The 24,833-nt window shown below is 38.1% G+C and overlaps 1 protein-coding gene and 1 long non-coding RNA gene across 3 annotated transcripts in view; one reads left to right on the forward strand and one right to left on the reverse strand.

Annotated features, from left to right (window-relative positions):
* Window positions 1-24,833, reverse strand: part of IL7 (interleukin 7) — a 42,471-nt gene that overhangs the window by 14,240 nt on the left and 3,398 nt on the right. For both annotated transcript variants that reach the window (XM_081116885.1, XM_081116886.1), the window contains exon 2: window positions 21,893-22,026. In XM_081116885.1, coding sequence (XP_080973011.1) covers window positions 21,893-22,026 — 134 coding nt within the window. The remainder of the gene's footprint in view (window positions 1-21,892; window positions 22,027-24,833) is intronic.
* Window positions 1-24,833, forward strand: part of LOC308547120 — a 65,573-nt gene that overhangs the window by 5,924 nt on the left and 34,816 nt on the right. Inside the window, exon 2 of the long non-coding RNA XR_013997449.1 lies at window positions 10,453-10,546. This is a non-coding gene — a long non-coding RNA (uncharacterized lncRNA). The remainder of the gene's footprint in view (window positions 1-10,452; window positions 10,547-24,833) is intronic.

Below are 24,833 nucleotides of genomic sequence, written 5' to 3' on the forward strand. Positions count from 1 at the left end.
AAATGAAATACTTAGGTATAAATCTAACAAAATATGTACAAGATCTTTATGAGGAAAACTATAAACCTGATGAAAGGTCAAAGGAGAACAAAACAAATGAAGAGATACTCCAAGCTCGTGGGTATGAAGGCTCAACATTGTCAAGATGTTAGTTTTCACAAACTGAGCTAGAGATTTATCACGACCTCAATAAAAATCCCTTATTTTGTGGATATCAGCAAAATGACTGTAAAATTTACGTGGAGAGGCAAAAGATCCTAAGTAGACAACTCCATACTGAAAGATCAAGTCAGAGGACTGACACTACCCAACTCAAGAGTTATTATAAAACTACAGTAATCAAGACTGCGTGATAAGGGCAAAGGAACAGACAGATAGTAGAGCAGAAGAGAAGCCCGGAAATAAACACACATCAATAGAGTCAAGTGACTTTAGACAAAGGAGCAAAGGCAATACAAGGAAGCAAAGGTAGTCCCTTCAACAAATGGTGCAGGAACAACTAGATATCCACATGCAAAAAAATGAATCTAGGCACACACCTTACAAAAATTTTTTGCCATCACAAAAAATAACTTAAAATGGATCACAGTTCTAAATCTAAACACAAAACAATAAGACTCCTAGAAGGTAATATAGGAGAAATCCTAGATGACCTTGCGTATGGTGATAGCTTTTTAAATACAACCCCAGAAACATGGTTCATGAAAAACTGATAAACCAGACTCATTAAAATAAAATCTTCAAAACACATACATACATATTTCCCCCTGATTATAATAATTATAGTAGCACTACTTATATCCATACACACAAACACACATGCACATATATGGGGTGCATGTGTAATATGTACTATAATATATAATATATATGTAATTTATACTATATTATATATACTAATACTATCTATACTATAATATATATCATATCATATGTTGTTTGTGTATTACACACAAACACCTATCTCTCTGAAAACAAAGTTTGCCAATTAAACTTTCTTTAGGACTTGCTCCCTGCGGTTGTTCACATAGACAGACAGGGAATCAACAGATTCACATGCTGTCACTTAATCGTTGCACTGATTAGCCTTGCAGCCACAATGACTGATTTCTTAAGATTCTGAGTGCTTTTAAATGGTAGCATTCCACCCAGAGGTGACGTTACTTAGACAAGGTAGTACAGCGGGTCCTCAAATAACATTGTTTCTTTATGACCTTGATGAGAAACCCTAGGAACTTACTCTGTTTATATCAATTAGCTTATGATAAAATAGGCTTCATTATAGGTCTTTTCTCCGAAGTTGCAGAAACCTATTACTGACATTAAGTAAGGACTTACTGTCAAGATAGGAGTGTGTCTGTGTGTGTATATATTTAGGTTACATAACCTCCTTTTATATTACTGCTTGTATTTCTTTAGAGTTGGTTCCCATAATTGAGATTTGCTGAAGAAAACTGTATATTTATTTTAGAAACAATTCACACTTCTACCAGCAAATCAGGGAGCTCTTTTGTCTCATCCTTGGCAGCACCAGATGTCATCAACCTTCAGATTTTTACCAGTCCCGACATATGACAATTTGTGCCCCATTATAGTTTAAATTTGCATTTCCATGACTGCTAGGAAATGAGCATCATTTCATGTTAATTGACACCTGGCATTTCCTCTATAGGAATAGCCTGCTCTTATCCACTTCCTTAGGTTGCCTTTTAATGATCAGTTTGTACCTTTACTTTCAATGTTTTACTTCAGGTACATCTCTCATATAATCCATATTTTATACAGTTAGTCGTCCTTAATTTCATAGTTTAAAATAATTCATATTTGTCAGATATTCATTATTGTTTCCTTATGTTCCTTTTCATTTGTTTTGTAATTTTGGAATATAAATTTTAGTATACAAAAGAAAATTCTTTTAAAAGTGCATTCCAAAAACATGTAATTATATTCTCTCTCAATATAAACGGTATACATATCTATTGGTCCTTTTGATGTAAAAAGAGGAATTTATCTTCTCTTTTACTTTCTCAGTCCTTCTATAACTATATGCTTTGTATATTATTAGTTTTTAGATGAAACATGTTATTTATTCCTGTGTCTTTGATAACAATCTAGACATCACTAAATAGTTCATTATTTAATAATAGCCATTTCTCACCATTTATTGATTAATATCTTGTTCAGCTGGACTAATCTTAGAGTCAGGTTTTCATCATTGTTTTAGATAAGGCATTGGTATCCTTACTGAGCTCTGTGTATCTTTTTTTAAATTCTCACCTGTGGATATTTTTTCCACTGCTTTTCAGAGAAAGAGAGAGAGAAAGAGGAGAGGAGAGGAGAGAGAAACATCCATGTGAGAGAGACACATTGATTGGTGGGCAGCCTCCCGCATGTGCCCCGGCCGGGATGGAACCCAAAACCAAGGCCCACGCCCTTGACAGGAATCGAACTCGAGACCATTCAGTCTGAGGGCCAACGCTCCAACCACTGAGCCAAAAAGGCCAGGGCCAGCTCTGTGTATCTTTATTTTCCTTGCACATTCAGTGAAATTTGCTCAGGTCTAGGATTTTGGATTCATGCTCTTATTATTACAAATCTCAGTAGAGATTGATTGGCTGGAGGTAAAAGTTGGTGAAAAACTGGAGGGTAGCCCAATTTCATTTTCTTTTATTAGAAACCCTTCCTTCCTAGTCTTCCAGAAAGGACACTTGCTTGAAAATTTTCTCCTTGTGATATCCAGCATTTGTCTCTTGTTATTATTGTTGACTCACAATCAACAAACTTTATTTTTATTAAGTACAAAATTATATTTCTCTTCAATTTTGGAATTTTGGCTTCTGTTTCATTTGTTATTTTTTTCTTCAGAATCATTTATTATTCATAGATTACCTCTTTGGACTGTGGTATCAATTACCTTCTCTTAATTGTATATATGGACAAATACAGACTAATAAGTGTGTATATGTTTGTGTGTATGTGTGTGACAGGGAGAGAGGAGAGATAGAGAGAAAGATGGGCAAAAGATAATACTCATAGTTGTGTAGTTATATAAAGTCTTTTGCTTTCTTTTTGGGAGACTTTACATGTATGTCCATGATGGTTACAACGTAAAGTGACTCTTTTTATTTTTTAATCCTCAACTAAGAATATGTTTTTGTGGATTTTAGAGAGAGAGGCAGGGGGAGAGAGAGAGAACCCATCAATGTGAGAGAGAAACATCAATCAGTTGCCTCCTGTAGTTGCCCCAACTGGGGCCAAACTGGAAACCGTTTGGTGTAGGGACAAAGGTCCAGTCAACTAAACCATCCAGTCAGAGCCACTCTTTTTTTATACACGCATTATTATAAGCCAGTAATTTTCAACGTTTTTCATCTCATGGCACACATAAACTAATTAAAATTCCATGGCACACCAAAAAATATATTTTATTTTTTGCCAATCTGACCAAATAAAATAGGTATAATTTTAATTGATTTACAAAAATAATGATAATACCCTTTTTGCTCCAAAGCAACTTAAAAAAAAATCAGGTGCTTATATTTGTATATAAGGATTTCTGGTACCAAGAATTAACCAGTCAGAGGCAACCTTATTATGTGACATGACCAGTAAGACACAACTCTGTTATATGACCTATATATTTATGGTTCAAGAGAGGGCATTCACACCCGGATGGCTATTATTGTGTTGGCTATTCTTTTTTTTTTTTTTTTTTAATGTATCTTTATTGATTTCTGAGAGAGGAAAGGAGAGGGAGAGAGAGAGAGAGAGAGAGACATCAGTGAGGAGAGAGTCATTGATCAAACCCGCAACCGGGCATGTGCCCTGCCTGACCGGGAATCGAACCCTGATCGCCTGGATCCTAAGTCGACGCTCAACTGAGCCACGCCCGGCCAGGCTGTTGTTATTTTTTTAATTTGATAATGTGAGGGGGGGAAAGGTCAGTGCCCCTGACTAAATAGTCATGTATAGCAAGTTTTAAAAATTCTTGTGACACAACCGGTTGAAAATCGCTATTATTCACCATTAAATTTCTACCTGATAGAGATGAACTCCTCTCAAAGTACAATTTTATTTCTGAAATTCCCCATGGCAGTATCTTATGTGTGCTTTTTTAAGAAAAATATTTTATTTTCTCCATCATCATTTATCCCCTCTGCCCTCTTCCACCTCCACCCAGTCCCCTCTACCCCCACAGTCACCACTCTGTTGGTCCATGTCCGTGAATTCTCTTTTTTTCTTTTTTGCTCAATCCCTGCACTCCCTGCACTCCCCCTCACCTCCACGCTGTCGTCCTGCTCTCTATCTATGAGTCTGTCTCTATTTTGCTTGGTAGTTCAGTTTGTTCATTAAATTCTACATCTGAGTGAAATCGTATGGTACTTGTCTTTCTCTGACTGGCTTATTTCACTTAGCATAGTGTTCTCCAAATCCATCTATCCTGTTGCAAAGGGTAAAATTCCCTTTCTTTTTATGGCTGAGTAGTATACCATTGCATAAATATTTCATCCACTCATCTACTGATGGACACTTGAGCTGTTTCCAAATCTTGGCTGTTATAAATATGCTGAAATGAACACGGGTACATGTATTCTTTTGAATTAGTGTTTCAGGTTTCTTTGGATAAATTCCAGAAGAGGAATCACTAAATCATAAGGCAGTTCCGTTTTTAATTTTTTGAGGAAACTCCATCCTGCTTTCCACAGTGGCTGCATCAGTCTGCATTCCCACCGATAGTGCACGAGGGTTCCCCTTTCTCCAACACTTGTTTGTTGATTTGTTGATGGCAGCCATTCTGACAGGTGTGAGGTGATATCTCATTGAGGTTTTAATTTGTGTTTCTCTGATGATTAGTGACATCGAGCATCCTTTGCTATGTCTGTCTTTTGGCCATCTGTATTTCCTCTTTGGAGAAGTGTCTCTTCAGGTCTTTTGCCCATTTTTTAATTGGATTGTTCAGGGGGGGGGTTTGTTGTTGAGTTGATCTGCTCAACTTGCTGTCAAAACCTGACTCTAGAGATGATTACCTTCGTGACATCACCAGTTTCCTGGGTAAAGCTGTTTCTCTAGTGACAACCACCCGTATCCCCTCTGGTTGTGGAGAGGGATCATAGCCCTTATTAGGTCCAAAGCATTTTTCTGGGCACTGGAACTCCACACACTCCCATTACAGAGGATGGCATGGTGTTCCTGTCATCTTAGCTGTTCTCTTCATTAGTTCGCAGTAAGGTGTTTTTTATGGAATTAATTCCACTTCCACCCCTGGGTTGGGCTTTGTTGGGTATAATACTTAGATGCTAGGTCAGTAAAAATGATCCCATCTTCCCTGCCAGAGAAAGTGGCTCAAAAAACAAAGGTCTAAGGCAATCAGGGCCTTGGTATTCCACTGGCATATGGATTGCTTCATAGGTAATCCAATCAGAGTATAGCTTGGGCCTTGGTTGGTTAGTTACAGTCAAGACAATGGTCATTCTTCTGGATATGAAAGAAGCAAGAAACTCTGGTTGCTATTGGTAAGCCACAACCGGAAGCCAAGTGACACATGAAGAAATGCAGAGTGAAGAGAATTGTAAAGAAGTAGAACTGAAGTTCTAAGCCACAACTGAAAGCACTCAACTGCTGGACTTTTCAGTCAAGTGCCAATAAGGCTCTGTAATGTTCAAATTTATTTGCTTTCAGTTTTCTGCTATTTGTAAGCGAAAGCGTACTAACTAAAATACATTCTTGAGCCTGGAGGGTTTCATAACAGATACCCTGGTTTCCAGCTGCTCTAAAAACAACCTCCATTCTGATGAGCTGTGTCTACCAATGACAACCTGTGGCTTGCTCCTGCTCAACCTTCACGTGCTCAGAGGAAGTTCACCTTGAGCATTAAAACGGCTCCTCTCCTAACAGATTCTTAGAGCAACTTATTTCCAGCCCCAAAGAGAGTAGTTTCTTCTTTAAAAAAAAAATCTGTCCCATGTCTTGTCCCAGGAATGTCTTCTTCCTGGAATGATTGAAGGTGTGAATAGCACCCAACACAGCAATAATCACGGCCACCATTACGACAGCCCACACCCCAGACAAAGCAGGTTCACGGACTCAGCGGGGAAACTAAAGACACGCACAGCTCGCCCACAGACGGGTTTGCCCAGTTCCAAAGCCCAGGCTTTTCTGCTGCACCGAGTTTGCCGTCTAAGTAATGTGAATGCGATTAAAAAATTTTCAATCGACAGAGTTAAATAGAAGGGTTGAGGTTATACTTTTGAGACAAAAGACAAACAGGAAAATATATGCTTTTCTAAACCTTGAACCCTGCCCACATGACATAGTCTGCAATCCATTTTCTTTGCTTTCATTGTGTCTTAGAGAATGAATGGGATGCATGTGCACATTCATATTTTATGCATCAAATAGCGTGAAAGCTGCCTTAATAGTAAGGATAAATGCTATAAAAGGAAGATTACTTTGGCCAGTCTTAGGAATGAAGTATAACCTGAGCTCGATCTTAAAGGTACTTAAATGTGAGCATGTGAGTATCTGGGGAGACGGGGGAAGAAGTTCCAAAATGAGAGGGCCCAGAGCACAGGTACAGTGGCACAAAAGTGTGAGGCTCATTCGGGAAATAGCAAGTAGGCTAGTCCGGCTGTGGTGCAGGGAGGGTGCGGGCAATACCGAGTGGGAATTAGGCTAGAAAAGCAGGCTGGGAGCGGGCCATGCTTCCCAAATGCCCGGGGAAGGCATCAGCCCTGCGTTCCGCAGACAATGAGGGGTAACCTGTGGGAAGTTGCTGGGCAGGGCTGTGGCATGATTTCAGCTCTGACTTACAATGTTAGTACATGTTGGGGAAGTGTTCATACCATGATGCCTGCCAGCCTTGCCTGGAGAGTCAGATTAGGTGGTGAGTAGACATAAATTACGGAGAAATACAATGTGAGGAGGTAGATATGGAGCATGTGAGAAATACCCAAGGATCGGAAGGAAGGCTGTTGGTAAGATTTCTGATTCCCTGGAAATGTACAGCTGGAAAAGTCCAGCAGAATAAAGGAGCTGACTCCAATCTGGAGATACCTTCTTAGGTAAACAGGCTTCTTGATTTTGGAATAGTTGCTGTGAAATAAATGATCAATTAATCAACTCCGAACTTATAATCATGTTCCAAATTTTCTACCAAAAAATTAGGAGAAAGAAAACACATATAAAACTTTCAAACACATGTTTGTGCACTCAACTCTGCTTGCGTTGCCTGATATCTCGGGTTTCTCTATTACTGAGAATTCATCTTCAACGGACAGGTTTTGAGGAGATATCATATATTTGCAAAGACTAAGACAGAAGCACATCCTTCTTAAACTCTGCATTCCTTGCCTGCCCTTCATCTGTTGCCCAACTTTTCAGGTTAACAAAGGGGAGAGAGTAGGGAAACTCTTTTGGCATTACCATTTATTTTTTTGTATAAAGATAAATGTATATTAATTATGCTCTGAAATTCAAGAAACAGGATATATTGAATACAGTAATTTAATAGCCAAATCATGTTTCCTACTAAATTTTATGCTAACCTTCTAATATGACTATGTAGCACTATTAGTTCCCAACTGTAAATTAATTAATCAAAGCTCTGTGGCTACCAAACTGTGATTTTGTTAATTCCACAGTCTTTCCTATGACCAAGAGAAGCCCAAGGAGAGCAGTTCTAATGAAATTTATTGTTACTTTGCTTCTTGTTTAACTTCCACTTATAAAATAGGGTGTTTTATATTGCATGATTTCATAGGACATAGACAGTGGGAGAAATAGAAAGTTAAATGCTTTAACAATTAAAATGGATGGTCATCCACTGTGGAGAACACTCCAAGAATAAGACAGAAAACACCAGCCTAGAAATAACATTGGAAATGACCGTTATCAAATGTGGTGTTTCAAAATAATATCGTAAAGGGCCCCTAAAATGCTGCAGAAAAGTTAGAGAAGAAAACTTACGAGTGTGAATTTCCATTTGTGATACTACCTCTCTAGAATTTCTTTGATGAGGCTCAATTTAAGGCAGATCAATCAGCAGAAAGCACTAGAAACACTTATCGTGTTATGAAGAAAGAACAAAGGGCGATGCCACAGAGGATAATGACTAAATCTTGGCTGTTAAACACATTCTTTAGCTTGTGTAAAGTTCCATACGCATGGAAGTCTTTTTCTGGAGGTGAACATATATTTTCTATTCATGGGATGCCTTCCCAGCTTCACCAACATACCCTAGATACACATCTTGGTTTTTATTCATTGGTGTTCATTAAGGTGTGGTTATCTGTGGTTATGCGATTGGGGATAAGAAACAGTAGTCTAGAAGTGCATGAGGCAGCAATTGGCAGATTTTCCTAAATATCAATGTTCACTAAGAATTAGAAACCTGGTAACACATCCACTGTAGTCAGTACAGTGCCCAGATGAAAGGGTAATGCGCATCTTGCTCTGCATGTGTAGGCATGTTGGCATGAGTGTTACACAGAAGCTTCAAACAGGATATCCATTCTCTGTCTGTTCTAAAAAGACTGTAATCCTACATCTGTGCCATGGAAAGAACGTTGAAACAGGTGTAGATAAGTGCATCCCAATATTTCCACTATTGGCATTAAATGATTTTTCAGCAGGAATGGGCCTCAGGGATCATGCAAACCAAAATTCTAATATTCTGACTTGTGAATTTGAAGGCCCTAGAGCAGTTAATTGACTTGTCCAAAGCCTCCAAGCCGAAGTGACAAAGCTGGGATTCTGACCCAAACATTTCCAGACCAGGAGACCTTCCTGGGGCAGGCACTGTGCTGATGTGATGTAGCCTCTCCTTGGACATCCCAACCTGCAAATGAGTACCATGAACTTGAGCAGTGGTTTTCATGAGGGCCAATTAGAAATGGGCAGAAGATGGTGCAGAGTGGTCAAGGCTGGAGGCCTCGCTAGAGTTTGCTGTAGGGTTTATTTGAAAAAATTCACGGATAAAAATTTGAAAATCACAGTTATTGATGATCTACTTCTAAGTTCTATAAAAGCAAGATCATCTTGTACATGTTAAAAACTTTTAAGAATTTCACTCTCGCCCGGCCGGGCTTGGCTCAGCGGTTGAGCGTCGACCTAGGATCCAGGCCATCAGGGTTCGATTCCCGGTCAGGGCACATGCCTGGGTTTTGGGCTGCAGCCGATCAATGACTCATCATTGATGTTTCTATCTCTCTCTCTCCCTCTCCTTCCCTCTCTCTGAAATCAATAAAGATATATTTTAAAAAAAAGAAAAGAAAAAAAAAAAGAATTTCACTCTCATAAATCAAGCAATGTGTAGCCACTCAAAAATATAGGTTTTTATTTGCTTTTGTTTTGAAGGGTGTGAAATGGGACATTTAGGAGGTGTTATTGCAGACATTATTTCCAACATGAAAAATAGCATAAGAGCCATCACTTCTTGAATGCTCGCTAAGTTTCAGGCATTGTTTCATGAACTTTACATATATTAATTCATTTAATCCTTATAATGTCCCCATGAAGTATGGGTTCTAATTTTATCCCCATTTTAGAAATAAGGAAACTAAAGCATAAAAAGGTTAAGTAATTTATCCAATGTCACTAAGCTAAGCAAGTGGCACATTCAGACTAAACATTCACGCAGGATCTCTTGCATCATAACATAAATATGTTCATTATAAATTACTCACAGTCAAGTTAAAACATATCTGTGGTCTTCATGGTGCACAGAAATCTTTTATCTCTACAAACTGCAGAGATAATCTTTTAAACTATTTTTTTTATTATTGGTTTGAGGGGGGGCGGGCAGAGAGAGAAACATCAATGTGAGAGAGAAACATCGATTGGTTGCCTGCCATAAGCACCCTGACTGGGGATCAAACTTGCTACCTAGGTATGTGCCCTGACTGGGAATTGAACCCACGACCTTTTGATGTATGGGACCACACACTAACCAGCTGAGCCACACCAGCCAGAGCATGATGTCCTATTTTATACTTTTGCGAGGTTTTAGCTCATTTTAATGTGCTTCCATCATTTTACCCCAGCAACACATTTTAAATCATGAATAACAGTGATACGTGCACCTTTAGACACTCTTGTATCATCTAACAAAGTCTGTTAAAGCCCATTACACAGGTTAGAATCTACGTTGTATCATTTCTTTGTTGTAAGGAGATTATAGTTGTTTCCAAAACAAGTATGAATGCCTCAGCAGATTGAGAGTACTCAAATGTCATATCTTTTCAATTTTTCCTGTTATACTAGTTCTATCCTGACTTGCTAGATTTGCAGAAATCTTTCTTTTCAGGCTCCTGAATTGTGTGAAAATACAGAGAGTTTAATAGTCCAAACAGAGGATGTTTCCTTCCATTGGCCACATAGAGAAAGCAGGACTATCTGATCCATCCACAGCTTTTGGCTTATACTTTTTCTTCCTGCTCTTGATCTCTGTTGCAGCTACGAGGCACCAACACATAAAACCCATGCAACAGAGTTGGCTGTTCTTGTTGGTCCACATATTATACCAGCTCCAACCACGCACAGGCCTCAGGTACCAAAATTATAACAATTTAATTCATACTTATATGCTCAATATTGTTTCCAAAGAGACTCGCAATGGCAGGATCCCCGGATCTGAAAGTGCTGCCAGTCCTTGCTTTTCTAGAGAAAACTTTCACCAACAAACATCTTGAAACTGGTGTGGAGTCCAGGTGACCAGTTCAGATTCCTTTCTCTAATGATGAATTCCCCTTGTCAGTGGAAAGCAGCCAGGGACAATTCAGTCTTTCATAAAGAATCTAATATCACCCTCCTGTTGTGGCTCAGTTGGTTGGAGTATTATCCTGTGCACCAGAAGGTCATAGGTTGTGTCCCTGGTCGGGGTGCATAAGAGAGGCAACTGATGGATGTATCTCTCTCACATCTCTCTCTCTTCCTTCCTCCCTCTCTAAAATAGAATAAAATAAAATAATAAAATAAAATAAAATCATGGGACCTCAAAAAACTACAGGTTGGGTTCTTCATGTCATTCTGCCAAGGAAAATATCTATGAAAATGTAATTATTTCCTCCCTAGCAACTAGTTGTTCATACCAAGGGATGTTGGATTTGGAGAATTTATGTAGTCTCAACATAAATACTGCTGATCTTCTATGTTTAATTAATTTATGTATTTATTTTCTTTTAAAAATAGACTTTACTATTTAAAACACTTTTAGGCTTAAAAAGAAGAGAGTTCACATGTGTCCCCTCCTCTCCATCCATCCGTGCCTATTATTAATGTCTTGCATTAATGTGTGGTATCTTTGTTATAATTCATGAATCAATATTGTTACATTATTAATCACTGAAGTTCATAGTTTTCATCAGGGTTCACTCTGTGCTGTAAAGTTCTCTGGGTTTTAACAAATGTATGTCATGTATTCACCATCAAAGTGTCACACAGTCTCATTGCTCTAAAATTACACTATGCACCACCCATTTCCTAACCCCCGGCAACCTCTGATCCTTTTAATGGCTCCATAGTTTTGCCATTCCTAGAAGGTCATATAGTTGGAATCATGCAGTAAATAGCCCTTTAAGACTGGATTCTTTCACATCATATACATTTAGGATGCCTCTGTGTCCTTTGTGGCTTGGTAGCTCATTTCTTTTTATCACCGTTATATTCCACTAAATAGAATGGTATGGTGTCTGTTCAGGTTTTTTGCCCATTTTTTATTGGATTGTTTCTTTTGTTATTGTTGAGCTTTAACAGTTCTTTGGATATTTGGAAAGCAATTCCTTTATCAGATATATCTTTTGCAAATATTTTCCCCATTCTTTGGCTTGTCTTTTTATTCTTGCAGCACAGTTTTAATTTTAATGTTCAACCTTATTTTATTTTTCATGGATTATACTACTGGGTGTTATATCTAAGAAGTTGCCACCAAATCTAAGGTCACCTAGATTTTTTTTCTTTAGCAGTTTTATTGAAATGTAATCCACATACTATAATTCACCTATTTGAGGTTCACAATTCAATGGTTTTATATACATAAAATCTGCCATTTCAACCAAATTTTATTTTATTTTTTCCATCACCTTTTACTATGTTGTCTTCTATGAGTTTTACAGTTTTAGTTTAGGTTTAGGATCCATTTTGAGTCAATTTCTATGAAAGGTAAAAGGTGAATTGTGAGTGTGGAAAAGACTATCCTTTCTCCATTGAATTGGCTTTGATCCTCTGTCAAAGATCAGTTGACTATATTAGTATTGGTCTATTTTGGGTTCTCTATTCTGTTCCATTGATTTGTCTGTTCTTTCACTAATATCATACTGTTCTAATTACTCTAGTTTTACAATAAGTCTTGAGTTTGGGTACTGTCAGTATTCTATTTTTCTTTTCAACATTGTGCTGGCTATTGTGGGTCTTTTAACATTCTTTGTAAACTTTAGAATCAGGTTGTTGATATCCATTGAATGACTTGCTGGATTTTTACTGGAATTGCATTGATCAAGTTGGAAAGAATTGACATCTTAACAATACTGAGTTTTCCTATCCATGAACATGGAGTATCTTTCTATTTAGTTGCTCATTTTTTTCATCAAAGTTTTTTCATATAGATGTTGTACATATTTTGTTATTTTTATAACTGAGTATTTATCTTTTCTATGCTAATATGAATTGTGCTTTTAATTTTAAATGCCGATTGTTCATTACTGGTATATAAAAAAGCAATTGTCCTTTGTATATTAAACCTGTATCCTGCAACATTGTTATAATTGTTTATTCGATTCAGGAGTTCTTTTGTTGATTCTTTTGTATTTTTTATGATGACAATGATGTCATCTGTAAACAAAAACCATTTTATTTCATTTGTATATATTTTATTCCCTTTTCTTGTATTACCGTATTAGCTAGGATTACCCAAAAGATGTTGAACAGGAGTGGTGAGAAGGTACGTCATTAAATTGTCCTTAAAATAAAGAGGCTTTAAAGTAGTAAAGAGTTTTTAAAAAGGAGAGAGAATATCAGATTTAAATTTTGGAAAGATAACTCAAATGCCAGTGAAGAGAACAGGTGTACACTGGGGGTAATGAGATCACCCAGGGGCCTACTGAAGGCTGTGGAAGTTGTCCCAGTGGTTTTTGAGGGCTACCTGAACTAAGACTATAGTAGTGGAAGTCAGTAGAGTGAATGACTTATACAGGTGTTACAGAGATATATTACTCTATAGGATTTGGTGATGAATGATGTTAAAGAGTGAGGGTGTCAAGGATGATTCTAGGCTTTCAGGTTTGAATGAATGGACACATGCTGTTACCTAAGACACAGAATGCAGAATCAGGAACAGATAAAAGTGAGGATAATTAGTTATCTATTGAGCATGATGTGCCACAGTACACCTAGGTAGAGACTTATAATTGACATTTGAACTAAATGGTTCTAAAGTTCATGGAAGAGGTGTACACTTGCGGGTATTTGAGAGCCAAGATAGAAGTTGAATCTCCGAGGGCCTCTGGAACAGAGACAGAGTTAAAAATATTAGAAACTGTAAAAGCCAGTTATAACCTATTAGTCATTAGATATTAAATTTCATAACTTAAAACAAAGGGCAGCTCTTCATGAACAGGTATCAGACTGAGTCATTCTTAGAAAGTATTTGGCCTTCTCTAGCAGTCTTCATATTTTAACCAGCCTCAATTCTGGTGACTAAGAGTTACATAATTCAACTGCATGAGTCATGTTTAAGCAAAATAATTTTTATGACTAAAATAATGCATAACATTCAAAACTAGTTTATATCGAATATCAAAAAAGTACCTGATATTGGACCATAACAAATTTCCAAAGAAACAAATGTTCAAGAGAAAGACTCCTTAACCTAATTGAAACAAATTCTGGGTTCTCACTAATTTATGGTGTTGATTTACAATTCATATATTATTTAGCATATATTATTACAATTCATATTTTTATTTATACGGAGAACTACTAGGTGCAAGGTACTGAGCATTCTGTGGGATATAAAGGTGAATCAAACATAAATTGTCCTTGAGATACTTATAGACTAGTAAGGGAAAATAAGATACAAACTTAGGTAAGTATACAAAGAGTACAGAGTTAAGAATCACAGACAAATTTCAAATGAAGTTGAGAAAGCAATTCCACTTACAATAGCATCAGAGACACATAAAATTCTTAGGAATAAATTTGACAAAAGAAGTTCAAAGCTTACAGTCTGAAAACTAAAAAACATTGTTGAAAGAAATTAAAGAAAATCTTAAAAAATGGAGAAACATCCCATATTCATGGATTATAAGCATTGTTATTCATCATTTAAAAGAAAATAACCCCCAAATTGATCTATAGGTGCAACAAAGTCTCTATTAGAATCCCAAAGCAGTTCAATTCATCCTAGAAATTGACAAGCAGATGCTAAAATCCATATGGAATTACAAGGGACCTGAAATAGCCAAACAACCTTGAAGAAGAACAAACTAGAAGAACTCACACTTCCTGAGTTCAAAACTTATTCCAAATAAATGGCAGTAAAGACAGAGCGTTCAGGCACAGGACACTCTAATATATATATTAGAATAGAACTGAAGAGTCCAGAAATAAACTCATGCATTTATGACCCAAGGATGACAGGACTAGTCAATGGTGTAAAGAATCATCTTTTCTTCTCCAAGTATGGCTTGTTTGCTGCTTTATAAGACAATTATTTCTGAATAAATTTCATTCCAATCCTTGATTATATCTTCATTGGAGACTACTTAATATTATTATTGTTCTTATTATTTGGAAGAATTTGACATAGAGTGTGGCGCATAGTAGGGGATTGATGAATATTTATGAAAGTACGAAAATAAGACAGGTAAGCAATAAAGAAAGGAAGGAAAACGTGACTTTTTCCATGTCTCAAAAAATTTGAGCACGATGAAGGACCCCAGGGGTAATCCAATTTCCATATTTTATAGGGGACTGAAGAGTCCAAAGAGGTTAGGTGAGGTATCCAAGATCACACTGCTTGCTAAGAACAAAGTTAGTAACAAATTAGGTCTTCTGACTCTTCATACAATGCCCCTCACACTGCACTGCAATGCTGGTTCACTGAGAAGCAGTCTAACTGGGGGTCAGCGAAATATACTTTTCCATGATGCAGAAGGTTACTTTATTGATCCTTAAAATGGATGTTCAATCATGGACTCTAAAATAAAATGTGTAACTTAAAATAGCTAACTGCCCTGGCCTGTATGGCTCAGTTGGATGGAATATCATATCATGCACCAAAAGACTACAGTTTCGATTCCTGGGGAGGGCACACATGTAGGTTTTGGGTTCCATCCCTGGTCAAGGTGCAGACGGGAGGCAACCAATCGATCAATGTTTCTCTCTCACACTGATGTTTCTCTCTCTCTCCCTTCCTCTCTCCCTAAAATCAACAAAAACATATCCTTGGGTGAAGATTTAAATAGGTAATTGAATTTACGGTTCAATTTTCTTTCTATTTTTTATTGTGGTTGAGCTAACTGCTGAAAAACAAACAAGGAAACCCATTCAGCTAATACCCACAGGGTGTAATATATGGCTTTACAGATCTGATGCAACAGAATTTAGGTATCAGACTAAAATCAAGGGACTATTCCAATTTTTCTCTTTGAGTTCATGAATTATTTCCAAATAAGGGAGGGACACAAATGAAATGGTCCAGTGAGCCTCCCACATCACTGAAATTCATCAAAAATAGAAATCTCTGGGGGTGAGGCCCAGCAACTTGTGTCTTAACAAGTCTTTCACTTATTGTGAGGTACCCTAAAATTGTGAATCACTGCATTGGCATATGCCCGTCAACAATTTCAGCTAAATTACTGAAGTTGTTTCCTACTGTGTCTCCTCACTTTTCACCCTACCCCACAAATTAGCTACATGGTTGTCAGAAAAAGAAGTTGTAAATAAAATATGATAGCGTTATTTCATTTCTCATTCATTCATTCATCAAATATTGAAAGTTCTTCTTCTCGGTACAGCAGTGAATACAAAGGACAAAGATTACTATCCTTATAGCACTTAAATGGAGTGTTTCCCACCCATCTCCAAACTCCTCAGTGACTTGCTGGTGCTTAGGGGAAAGTCCAGACTCCTTCCTACGGCACGCACAGCCCTGAGTGGTCCAGGCTTCCTCTGAGGATTGAGTTCTCATCTTGCATCCTACAATTCAACCACACCATGCTTATTGGTTTCCTATTTACATTCCTTTGCAAGGTGATCAGTCCTCTTCTGGAGGAGGCCAGCCTCCCCCCTCCCCCCCAATCTTGTTCTGCTGCTTTTCGTTACTTTAAGATTCAAGAATCATGTGTGACCAAAATTCATGTAAGAAGAAATAGATGATCTGAATTGGCCTATGTCCATTAAAGAAACAGAATCAATAATTAATAACCTTCCAAAACAGTAAACTAGAGTTTACTGGAGAATTCTACCAATTCTACTAATTTAAGGAATAGATTGGACAAAATCTCTACAATTTCTTTCAGAGGATGGAAGCAGAGGAAATACTTCCTAACTCATTCGATAAGGCCAGCATTGCCTTAATACCAAAACCAGGTAAAGGCATTACAAGAAAAGAAAACGATAAGCCAGTATCTCCCATGAACGTAGATGCAAAAATCCTCAACAAAATATTAGTAAATCAAACCCAAAAAGATATAAAAAGAAATGTACATCAAAAAGCAAGATGAAAAAGTAAATGATAAACTGGAAAATGTTTTCCAATAAGTATGACAGTCATAAAATTATTATACTTATTATAAAATGAGCTTTTACCAAATAATAGGAATATCAATAAACAAATAATAGGAATATCAATAAAAGCCAATAGGAGAATGACAAAGGATCTTGAGGACTATAAGGGAGAAGATATCCTTAAGCTCATCACCACCCTCTCAAAGGTCATTGCTTCTGTCCATGCCACTGACTTGGCCATGCTTACAAGTGTGTGGGTTTATGTGGTTAAATTATTGCGCAGAGGCATGATATCACCAGAGACTTTGTCATTGCATTTAAATTCTACAGCTTTTAAATAACAGAATCCCTAAAAATGTATAGATAAATTCTAGAATATCAATAATTGACTGTAAATGATGTAGACACATGAAAGCCAAAACAATCTTGAAAAAAAAAAAAAAATAGTTGGATGACTCACACTTCCGATTCCAAAATTAACTACTGAGATACAGTGATCAAAACTGTGTGGGACTGACATTAGGAAAGTCAGATAGACAATGGAATGGAATTGAAAGAAATAAGCCCAAACATTTGGGTTAAATTGCTACTTAATAAAGGTGCCAAGACAATTCAATGGGGAAAGCAATCTTTTCACCAAAGGTGCAGGAACAGCTGGAAAAGAATATACGAAAATTAACTAAAATGGATCAAAAGTTAAATGTGAGCTTAAACTATAAAAGTCTTAGAAAAAAATAGGTGTAAATCTTGGTGACTTTGGATATGAGACCAAAAGCATGACCAAAAACAAACGAAAAAAAAATACATACATTGGGCTTCCTCAAAATACAAAAACTTTTGTGCTTCAAGGGTCCCCATAAAGAAAGTAAAAAGACTACCCACAGGATGGGAGAGGATATTTACAAACTGCCTGTCTGATAAAGGTCTGGGATCCAGAATACATCAAAAATTCTCACAATGGAACAATAAAAAGACACCACAATTTACAAGCGAGCGGAGGATTGAAGAGATGATTCATTAAAGAACATACACAAGTGGCCAGTAAAAATGGTCAGTAATGAAAAGATGCTTGAGCATTAGCCATTAGGGAAATGCAAATCCAAAAACAATGAGACACCACTTCCCACGCACTGGGATGACTGGAGTGAAAACGTCAGACAGCAAGTTCTGGTTCAGATGTGGAGAAACTGCAGCCCTCATTCACTGCGAGTGGGAACGGAAAATGGTGCGGCCGCTGTGGAAACAGCTGGGCATTTCCTCGAAAGTTAAACGTAGAGTTACCATATGATGCAGCGATTCCATTTGCAGGTGTATATGCAAGAGTAGCACAAAAGCATGTACATCAACACTATGCAGCATCACTCATAATGGAAACAACTCACAGGCCCATCACCTGGAGAAGGGGTGAACAAAATGTGGTATATCCATGGCACAGAATATTACTGATCTATAAGAAGAAATGAAGCAGTGGTCCATGCCATAATACGGTTAACCTTGAAAACGTATTGCAAAGTGAAAGAAGCCCAACACAAAAGCTACTTATTGTATGATTCCATTTTTATGACGTGCCTAGAAAAGACAGATCCATAGAGACAGAAAATAGATTAGTGGCTGCCAGCCTCTGGTGATGGGAATAGAAAGTCTCCACTAATGAGTTTCATCTCTCTTTGGGGTAATGAAAATGTTCTGGATGGAGAGAGTGGTGGTGATTGCACAACCTGTGAATGCATGAAAAGCCACGAAACTGTACACTTTAAAAAGTAAACTGAATTTTATCTCAATGCAAAATAATTAAAAATATATATAAGTGATGAATAAATGTAAAAAATGGGCAATGTCACAAGCAACCAAAGAAATGTAAATTGAAACAAAAGGTCATTTTTCCATTGCCTGCAGATTTTAGCAAAACGAATACTCCATGCTGACAAGAGTTTTATTGCTGTAAGAACTGTAAGTTGATTTGGTCCTTTCTGGAAAATAACTTGGTTATGTGTATTAAGAAACTTAAAATGCTGATTCTATTTAGCTCAGTCATCCCAATTCTAGGAATCTGAATTCCTTATTTGGCAGATCATATAAAGTTGAGGGCCTTTATCATTGTTAGAAATCTCCCCTTCCCTCTGAGGAAGGTAGAAATAATGAGTCACTCCCTTGCCTTGGACCTTATTTGAACTCTATGCAAAGGTTCTCATCACTTCCATTTCCTTCTACAATTAGATTCCACCTGACTGAGCTCATCTAGACTGTGACAGTATTCACAACCCCTGCTCCTCTCCCCAGCTCCTTTCCCTACAATTCAACCAGTCCAGTCACCATTCTAAAGTTATCATCACAACTCCCTAACCCATGATCTTCCGCAAAACAAGGGAGGGGATCTTCCTTGCTTTGCCTCATAAGGGCATTTTCTAGAACCAGAACGCTTGCATTTAAACTCCAGCTTTGCCACTTGCCATCTATGTGATCTGGGTTTCAGTACCCTTATTCCACAGAGTTGTAAGAATTATAAAATTAATACAAGGGCAGTGCTCAGAGCAGCACTGGCAGTCAGCAAACCCTGAATCTGTGTTACTATTATCGTTGTCATCATCATCATCTCATAGAGATACTGGGAAGCTCAAATAAGAGAATATATATGAAACTGTTTTGTAATGTATGTACTATTATTATTTTGTATTATAGTGACACGTGTCTCCACCATCCCCATAGATTATAGAAGATCAAGGCCCACTACTTATTTTAGTGGCCCACCTTGCACATAGTAAATGCTCAAAAACATGTATTTTATTGTATTTTATTTATCTTTATTTTTGAAAGTATTACAGATGTCCCCTTTTTTCCCCATTGACCCCTTCCACCCCCCACCCACCCCCAGGCCTTCATCACACTACTGTCTGTGTCCATGGGTTATGCATATATGCATATAAGTTCTTTGGTTAATCTCTCCCCAGCCCCACCCCACCCCACCTTCCCTCTGAGATTCGTCAGTCTTCCATGCTTCTGTGTCGTTGAATCTATTTTGTTCCTCAGTTTAATTGTTACTTTTATGTTTGAATCACTATTGACTTTTAGTTAAGAATAAAGTCTAAATACCATTACATCAAGATCGCTCCCAATCTTGCTATAACACATAGGTTCACTTGTGTCTTCCACTATGTATGTGGTCTTCAAAGCGGAGTCCACAGTAGATGATCTGAAATTTTAGAAATTCTATCACAATGTAGTTCTAATCTCATGATGGTAAATTTTCACTTTTGTATGTGTCATTATTAAGGTAGATGAAAATACTATGAAAATGCTATCATATGTAAATGTTAAATGTGTATTGGAAGCACAGGCTCAAAACATTTCACTCAAGGAGTGCACTGTCTAAAGCACCTAGAGATCAGCAAGCTACCCCACCGAGCATCTCTCCCAGCGCCACACTGACAGATTCCCCTCCTCCCAGAACACACTTTATGCCTTTGTTTCCCAATCTGGCTCACCACCCGTCTGTTTGTTTGGAAGGACAGATGGCAGCCACTCCTTTTCAAGCTGCGACTTGAATTCTTTACCCCAAGACTTAGCCATGCCAAAGGTGAGCTTCCAGACAAAAAAAATCAACAAGGAAACAGTGACTCTGAATGGCACACTAGGTAAGATGGATTTAGTTGATATTTACAGAACATTTCACCTCAAAGCTACAGAATATGCATTCTCCTCAAGTGCACAAGGGACATTCTCAAAGATAGACCACATGTTAGGACACAAAACAAGTCTCTACAAGTTCAAAAAGATTGAAATCATATCAAGCATCTTCTCGGACATTTACCCCATAGAATACTATGGAAGCTGTGAAAAACGAAGTATGCCTTACCCTTTGGGACAGCAGGGAGGGACCCGGAGAGTATTATGCTAAGTGAAATAAGCCAGTCAGAGAAAGACAAGTATCACATAATTTTACTCATATGTGGAATCTAATGAACAAAATAAACAAATGAACAAAACAGATCCAGAGACACAGAAGCATGGAACAAACTGACGAATCTCAGAGGGAAGGAGGGGTGGGTGGGGGGTGGGGAGAGATTAACCTAAGAACTTAATATGCATATATGCATAACCCATGGACACAGATAATAGTGTGGTGAAGGCCTGGGGGTGGGGTGCAGAGTGGAGGGGATCAATGGGGAAAAAAGGGAACTTTAGTAATACTTTCAAAAATAAAGGTAAATTTAAAAAAAAAGAGAGAGAGATGAGGCATCAAGCCACAGTATGTCATGGGGGAACCTTAACTATATATTACTAATGCAAGAATCCAGTCTAAAACAGCTATATACGCATGACATTCCAGAAAGGCAAAACTCCAGAGACTACAAACAGCTCAGTGGTTGCCATGAGTTCGAGGGGAGAGCAGGAGGGAGGAACCAGTGGAGCACGGGATTTTTAAGGGCAGAGAAACCATCCTGTATGACACTGTAGTGGTGGACGCATGACATTATGCATTTGTTAAAACCCATAAACCTGTTCAACACAAAGAGCGAAACCTAAGGTCAGCAGTGAACTTTAGCTAATAATAATGCATCAATTATAACAAGTGTATCACACAAAGGCAAGATGTTACTAATAGGGGAAACTGTGCACAGGGAAAGGAGGTATCTGGGAATTCATTACTTTCTACTTATCTTTTCTGTTAATTTATAACTGCTCTAAAATAAAATCTATTATAAAAATTATTGTCCATAGTAAATAGAAAAATTAACTCACAGCATATGATATATGCATATGTATAAAATACAAACGTCATATATATGCACGTGCACATATTCAAGTAAAATGAAATAACTATATATCTCTTTTCATGATCATTTTTAATGTTATATTCTGTTATTTTCCCTCTCCTGGTCATGGGAGGGGAGGAAATACAGTTATGCTAAATTATGTTCACGGGGAATTTGATGGTGAAGGGCAGTAGGGCTGAGGTGGACGGCTGTGGGAATCTGAAGGTCTAGGAAAGAATTACTTTGAGAGGCTATAGTGATGCCAGCTACGAAAACACATAGTTAGTAGCTATTGAATTTTATCCTTTAGTCATTTCACTTTCAAGAATTATAAATGGATACTTGACTATAAAACTGCATATGTATCAAATTCTCCCAATGAGTTAAAATGTGAGGAAAACAGAAGCAGCACCTACCAAGTTGTTGAGGTTGACCATGATGACATGCTGGTATTCTTCGCCCTTTTTACCTTCAATCTCACAATCGGATGATGCGACTGGCAACAGAACAAGGATCAGGGGAGGAATTCCAAAGATATACCTAAAAGAAACTGAGGCCAACAGTAGGTAAGAAGAAGCCAGACAAGAAAATGTAGGGAAGTCATATGATCTAATGTGACTGTGGCATTGCAATGGGCCCGATCACGCATTTCTAATCTTTGTAAACAAGCATCTCGGGTTTCGGGTAGAGCGGGAAGAACTCTAAAATTCAATACGAAGCAACAACCAAAGTAGGACAGAATTTTAGCGTTTAGGTTTCTTTCCCATTTTACTGAGAAATTGCTTTTTGGGAAAGTTGCAGAGCAGGGGTGGATGCCAGCAGAGTCTTTGCTTCTGGAAAATGCTGCAGGGCATGAACACAGTTTATCCAATTTTGACTTATGTTGAATATCCCCACAGGAAAAGGCATTTACAGGTGGACAGGTAAAAGAGTGATGGGTGAAGAAGTTACATGATTTTGACATTTTATGATCTATGGCATGTGACTGTGTATGCATGTAAAGCCCGATGGTTGTCCAAGGGTCCAGAGGCTTCCTGGAGGAGGCATTGCAGGTGGACCTCCATGGCACTGCTCTGTGATTGTACTTTTGCCTTTTAGCGATGGCTTACCCTTCACAGTGCTGTGGCGACGTTGACATTTATATTCTGAGACTCCTTATGTTTTCAGTAGCTTCTGTTTCCAAGTACCCAGAGACCCATAGTCTCGTCAAACACTGCTCTGTTTAGCTTCTTGATATGTTAGAAAAGCCTACTAAGTAACTTCACACCCTGTTAACTAATGATTTTTTATAAGCCTTCCTAATTAGGGGTCTAATCAAAAGGAATGAAATTATGAATGGTATCATTTGGCGCAGTAGTAATTGACTGAATTCCTGAACAGACTAGTTCCCGAAGATATTAAAATCTGGTTATACAGGGACTTAATTCTTCATAAGCCTGCCAGAGTATCTTTTCTGCATCTTTCTGTGAACTTTTGAGTTGCACTGACATCTTTCCTGTGAATTTCCCAAAGGAACTTTCACTGTACATGTGCTCCTTCTCTGATTAAGGTCACAAACAATACCCTTTAGAACCCACGGTACTAATATTGTGACAATGACCTAAAGACTGTTAAATATGTCAAAAAGTTCCCAATAACATTGTCGTCTATGATACCATCATCTGTCACATAAAAATCAGTAGTTGCCCTGGCTGGGTTTCTAAGTGGTTAAAGCATTGGCCCCTTGCATCAAAGGGTAGAGGGTTTGATTCCTGGCTTGCAGGTTCCAGCTCCCCTTCCCTGGTCAGGTTCCAGCTCCCCTTCCCTGGTCGGGGCTTGTGCGGGAGGCAGCCAGTCCATGTGCCTGTTACATCGATGTTCCTCTCTCCCTCCCTCCCTCCTTCCCTCCCTTCCACTCTCTCCGAAAAAAACAATGGAATAAAACATCCTCAGGTGATGACTACCAAAAAAATATTTTAAAAATTGGTAGCACTCCCCAATAAATTATGTGCTATTAATGACCCATGTTTTACAAACAGACAAGGTAGACTGGGTAGCAGATCTGGGAACAAACACGAATCCTACATGAATCTCATCCTCACATGTCACTGACACTTGACAAGGCAAGAGAAACAAAATGAGACCTGGATTCCATTCATTGCTCTGCCACGAAATATCTATATACATGACAAGCAATAATTCACTTAGGAGATTAATAATAATGATGGCACTAGAGACCTTTCATTGAATACCTACCAAGTGCCAAGCACTGGTAAGTGTCATATACATAGTAGTTCTGCAAGTAGCTGCCAGGTATGGATTTTAACCTGAGTGCACTGCCTCCCCAGGATTTGATCCGAAGTGTCCATAATCTTTCGATAACATGCAATCACATTGGTCTTCTGAATGCAAACCACTTCCACATAATAGTACTCAGCTCTGCCGTCTCTTCTGCTTCTGCTCCTTCATCCTCAAGATTCCCAGACATGAACAACTACTAAGGATTTACCAGGCCCCGACTTTGCCATCAGAACCGTATGCATTGTAGAGACAAACTTTCCTGGGTCCCCTTACAGGTGTCCCCGTAGCACACCTTGGGAGGAGTAGATGATAAAGAAGTTAAACAGCGCATAACTTGAAATGAACTTTAAGGGAAATAAATACAATACATTAAGCACTGGAATGAAAAAGAGGCATTTTTACCATTATATGTAAACGCTATTTCAAAGGACAGATTTTGATGCTTTAATGAAGGAGATTGGTTTTCAATGTATAGAGCACCAGCCCTCAGGTCCTCTTCACCTCAGCTTTCAGTAATTAGCGCTTCCAAATTCATAACAGCCTATTTGGTCACTGAAAGGCACTTTATCAATGCATTCCGAAGATGGCTTGGTGGAAAATTCAGTCTTCCTCTGTGTATTACAACTAGTTTCAAATTCTAAAGCATAATTTGACCTGTCAGTAAAGAGTGTCTTTTGCTGCCATTGTTGTTAAATAAGTTAGCCCCAGGTGGTCTAGGACAGAGCGGAGCACCGAGGGTTTGCAGGGTGGAGACAGGGTTTTGGTATTAACGTGACAATGGGCTGTTGACTGAACGAAGGAAAGAATGTCTTTGATGCTTCACCCCGACTTGTAAAATGAAAACCATCCCTCCATGCCAATTCCAATTCTGAAGCACCTTAATTTGCATAACCTACCAGGCCATTGAAATACAGTTGACTCTTTATATTTGAAATCACCTCAGGGACCAGGCTGCAAACACGCCCAGGGCTTCGGACATACTTCTCCTTAAGGACTTGCACTTTGGCCTCCTTAATGACTTGCACTTTGGTAATTGAAGTCTTCCCTCCACACCACGTAGAGTAAATAATATTAATA

The sequence above is a fragment of the Miniopterus schreibersii genome (assembly GCF_964146895.1).
Source record: "Miniopterus schreibersii genome assembly, chromosome: 17".
In the NCBI taxonomy this organism is placed as follows: Eukaryota; Metazoa; Chordata; class Mammalia; order Chiroptera; family Miniopteridae; genus Miniopterus; species Miniopterus schreibersii.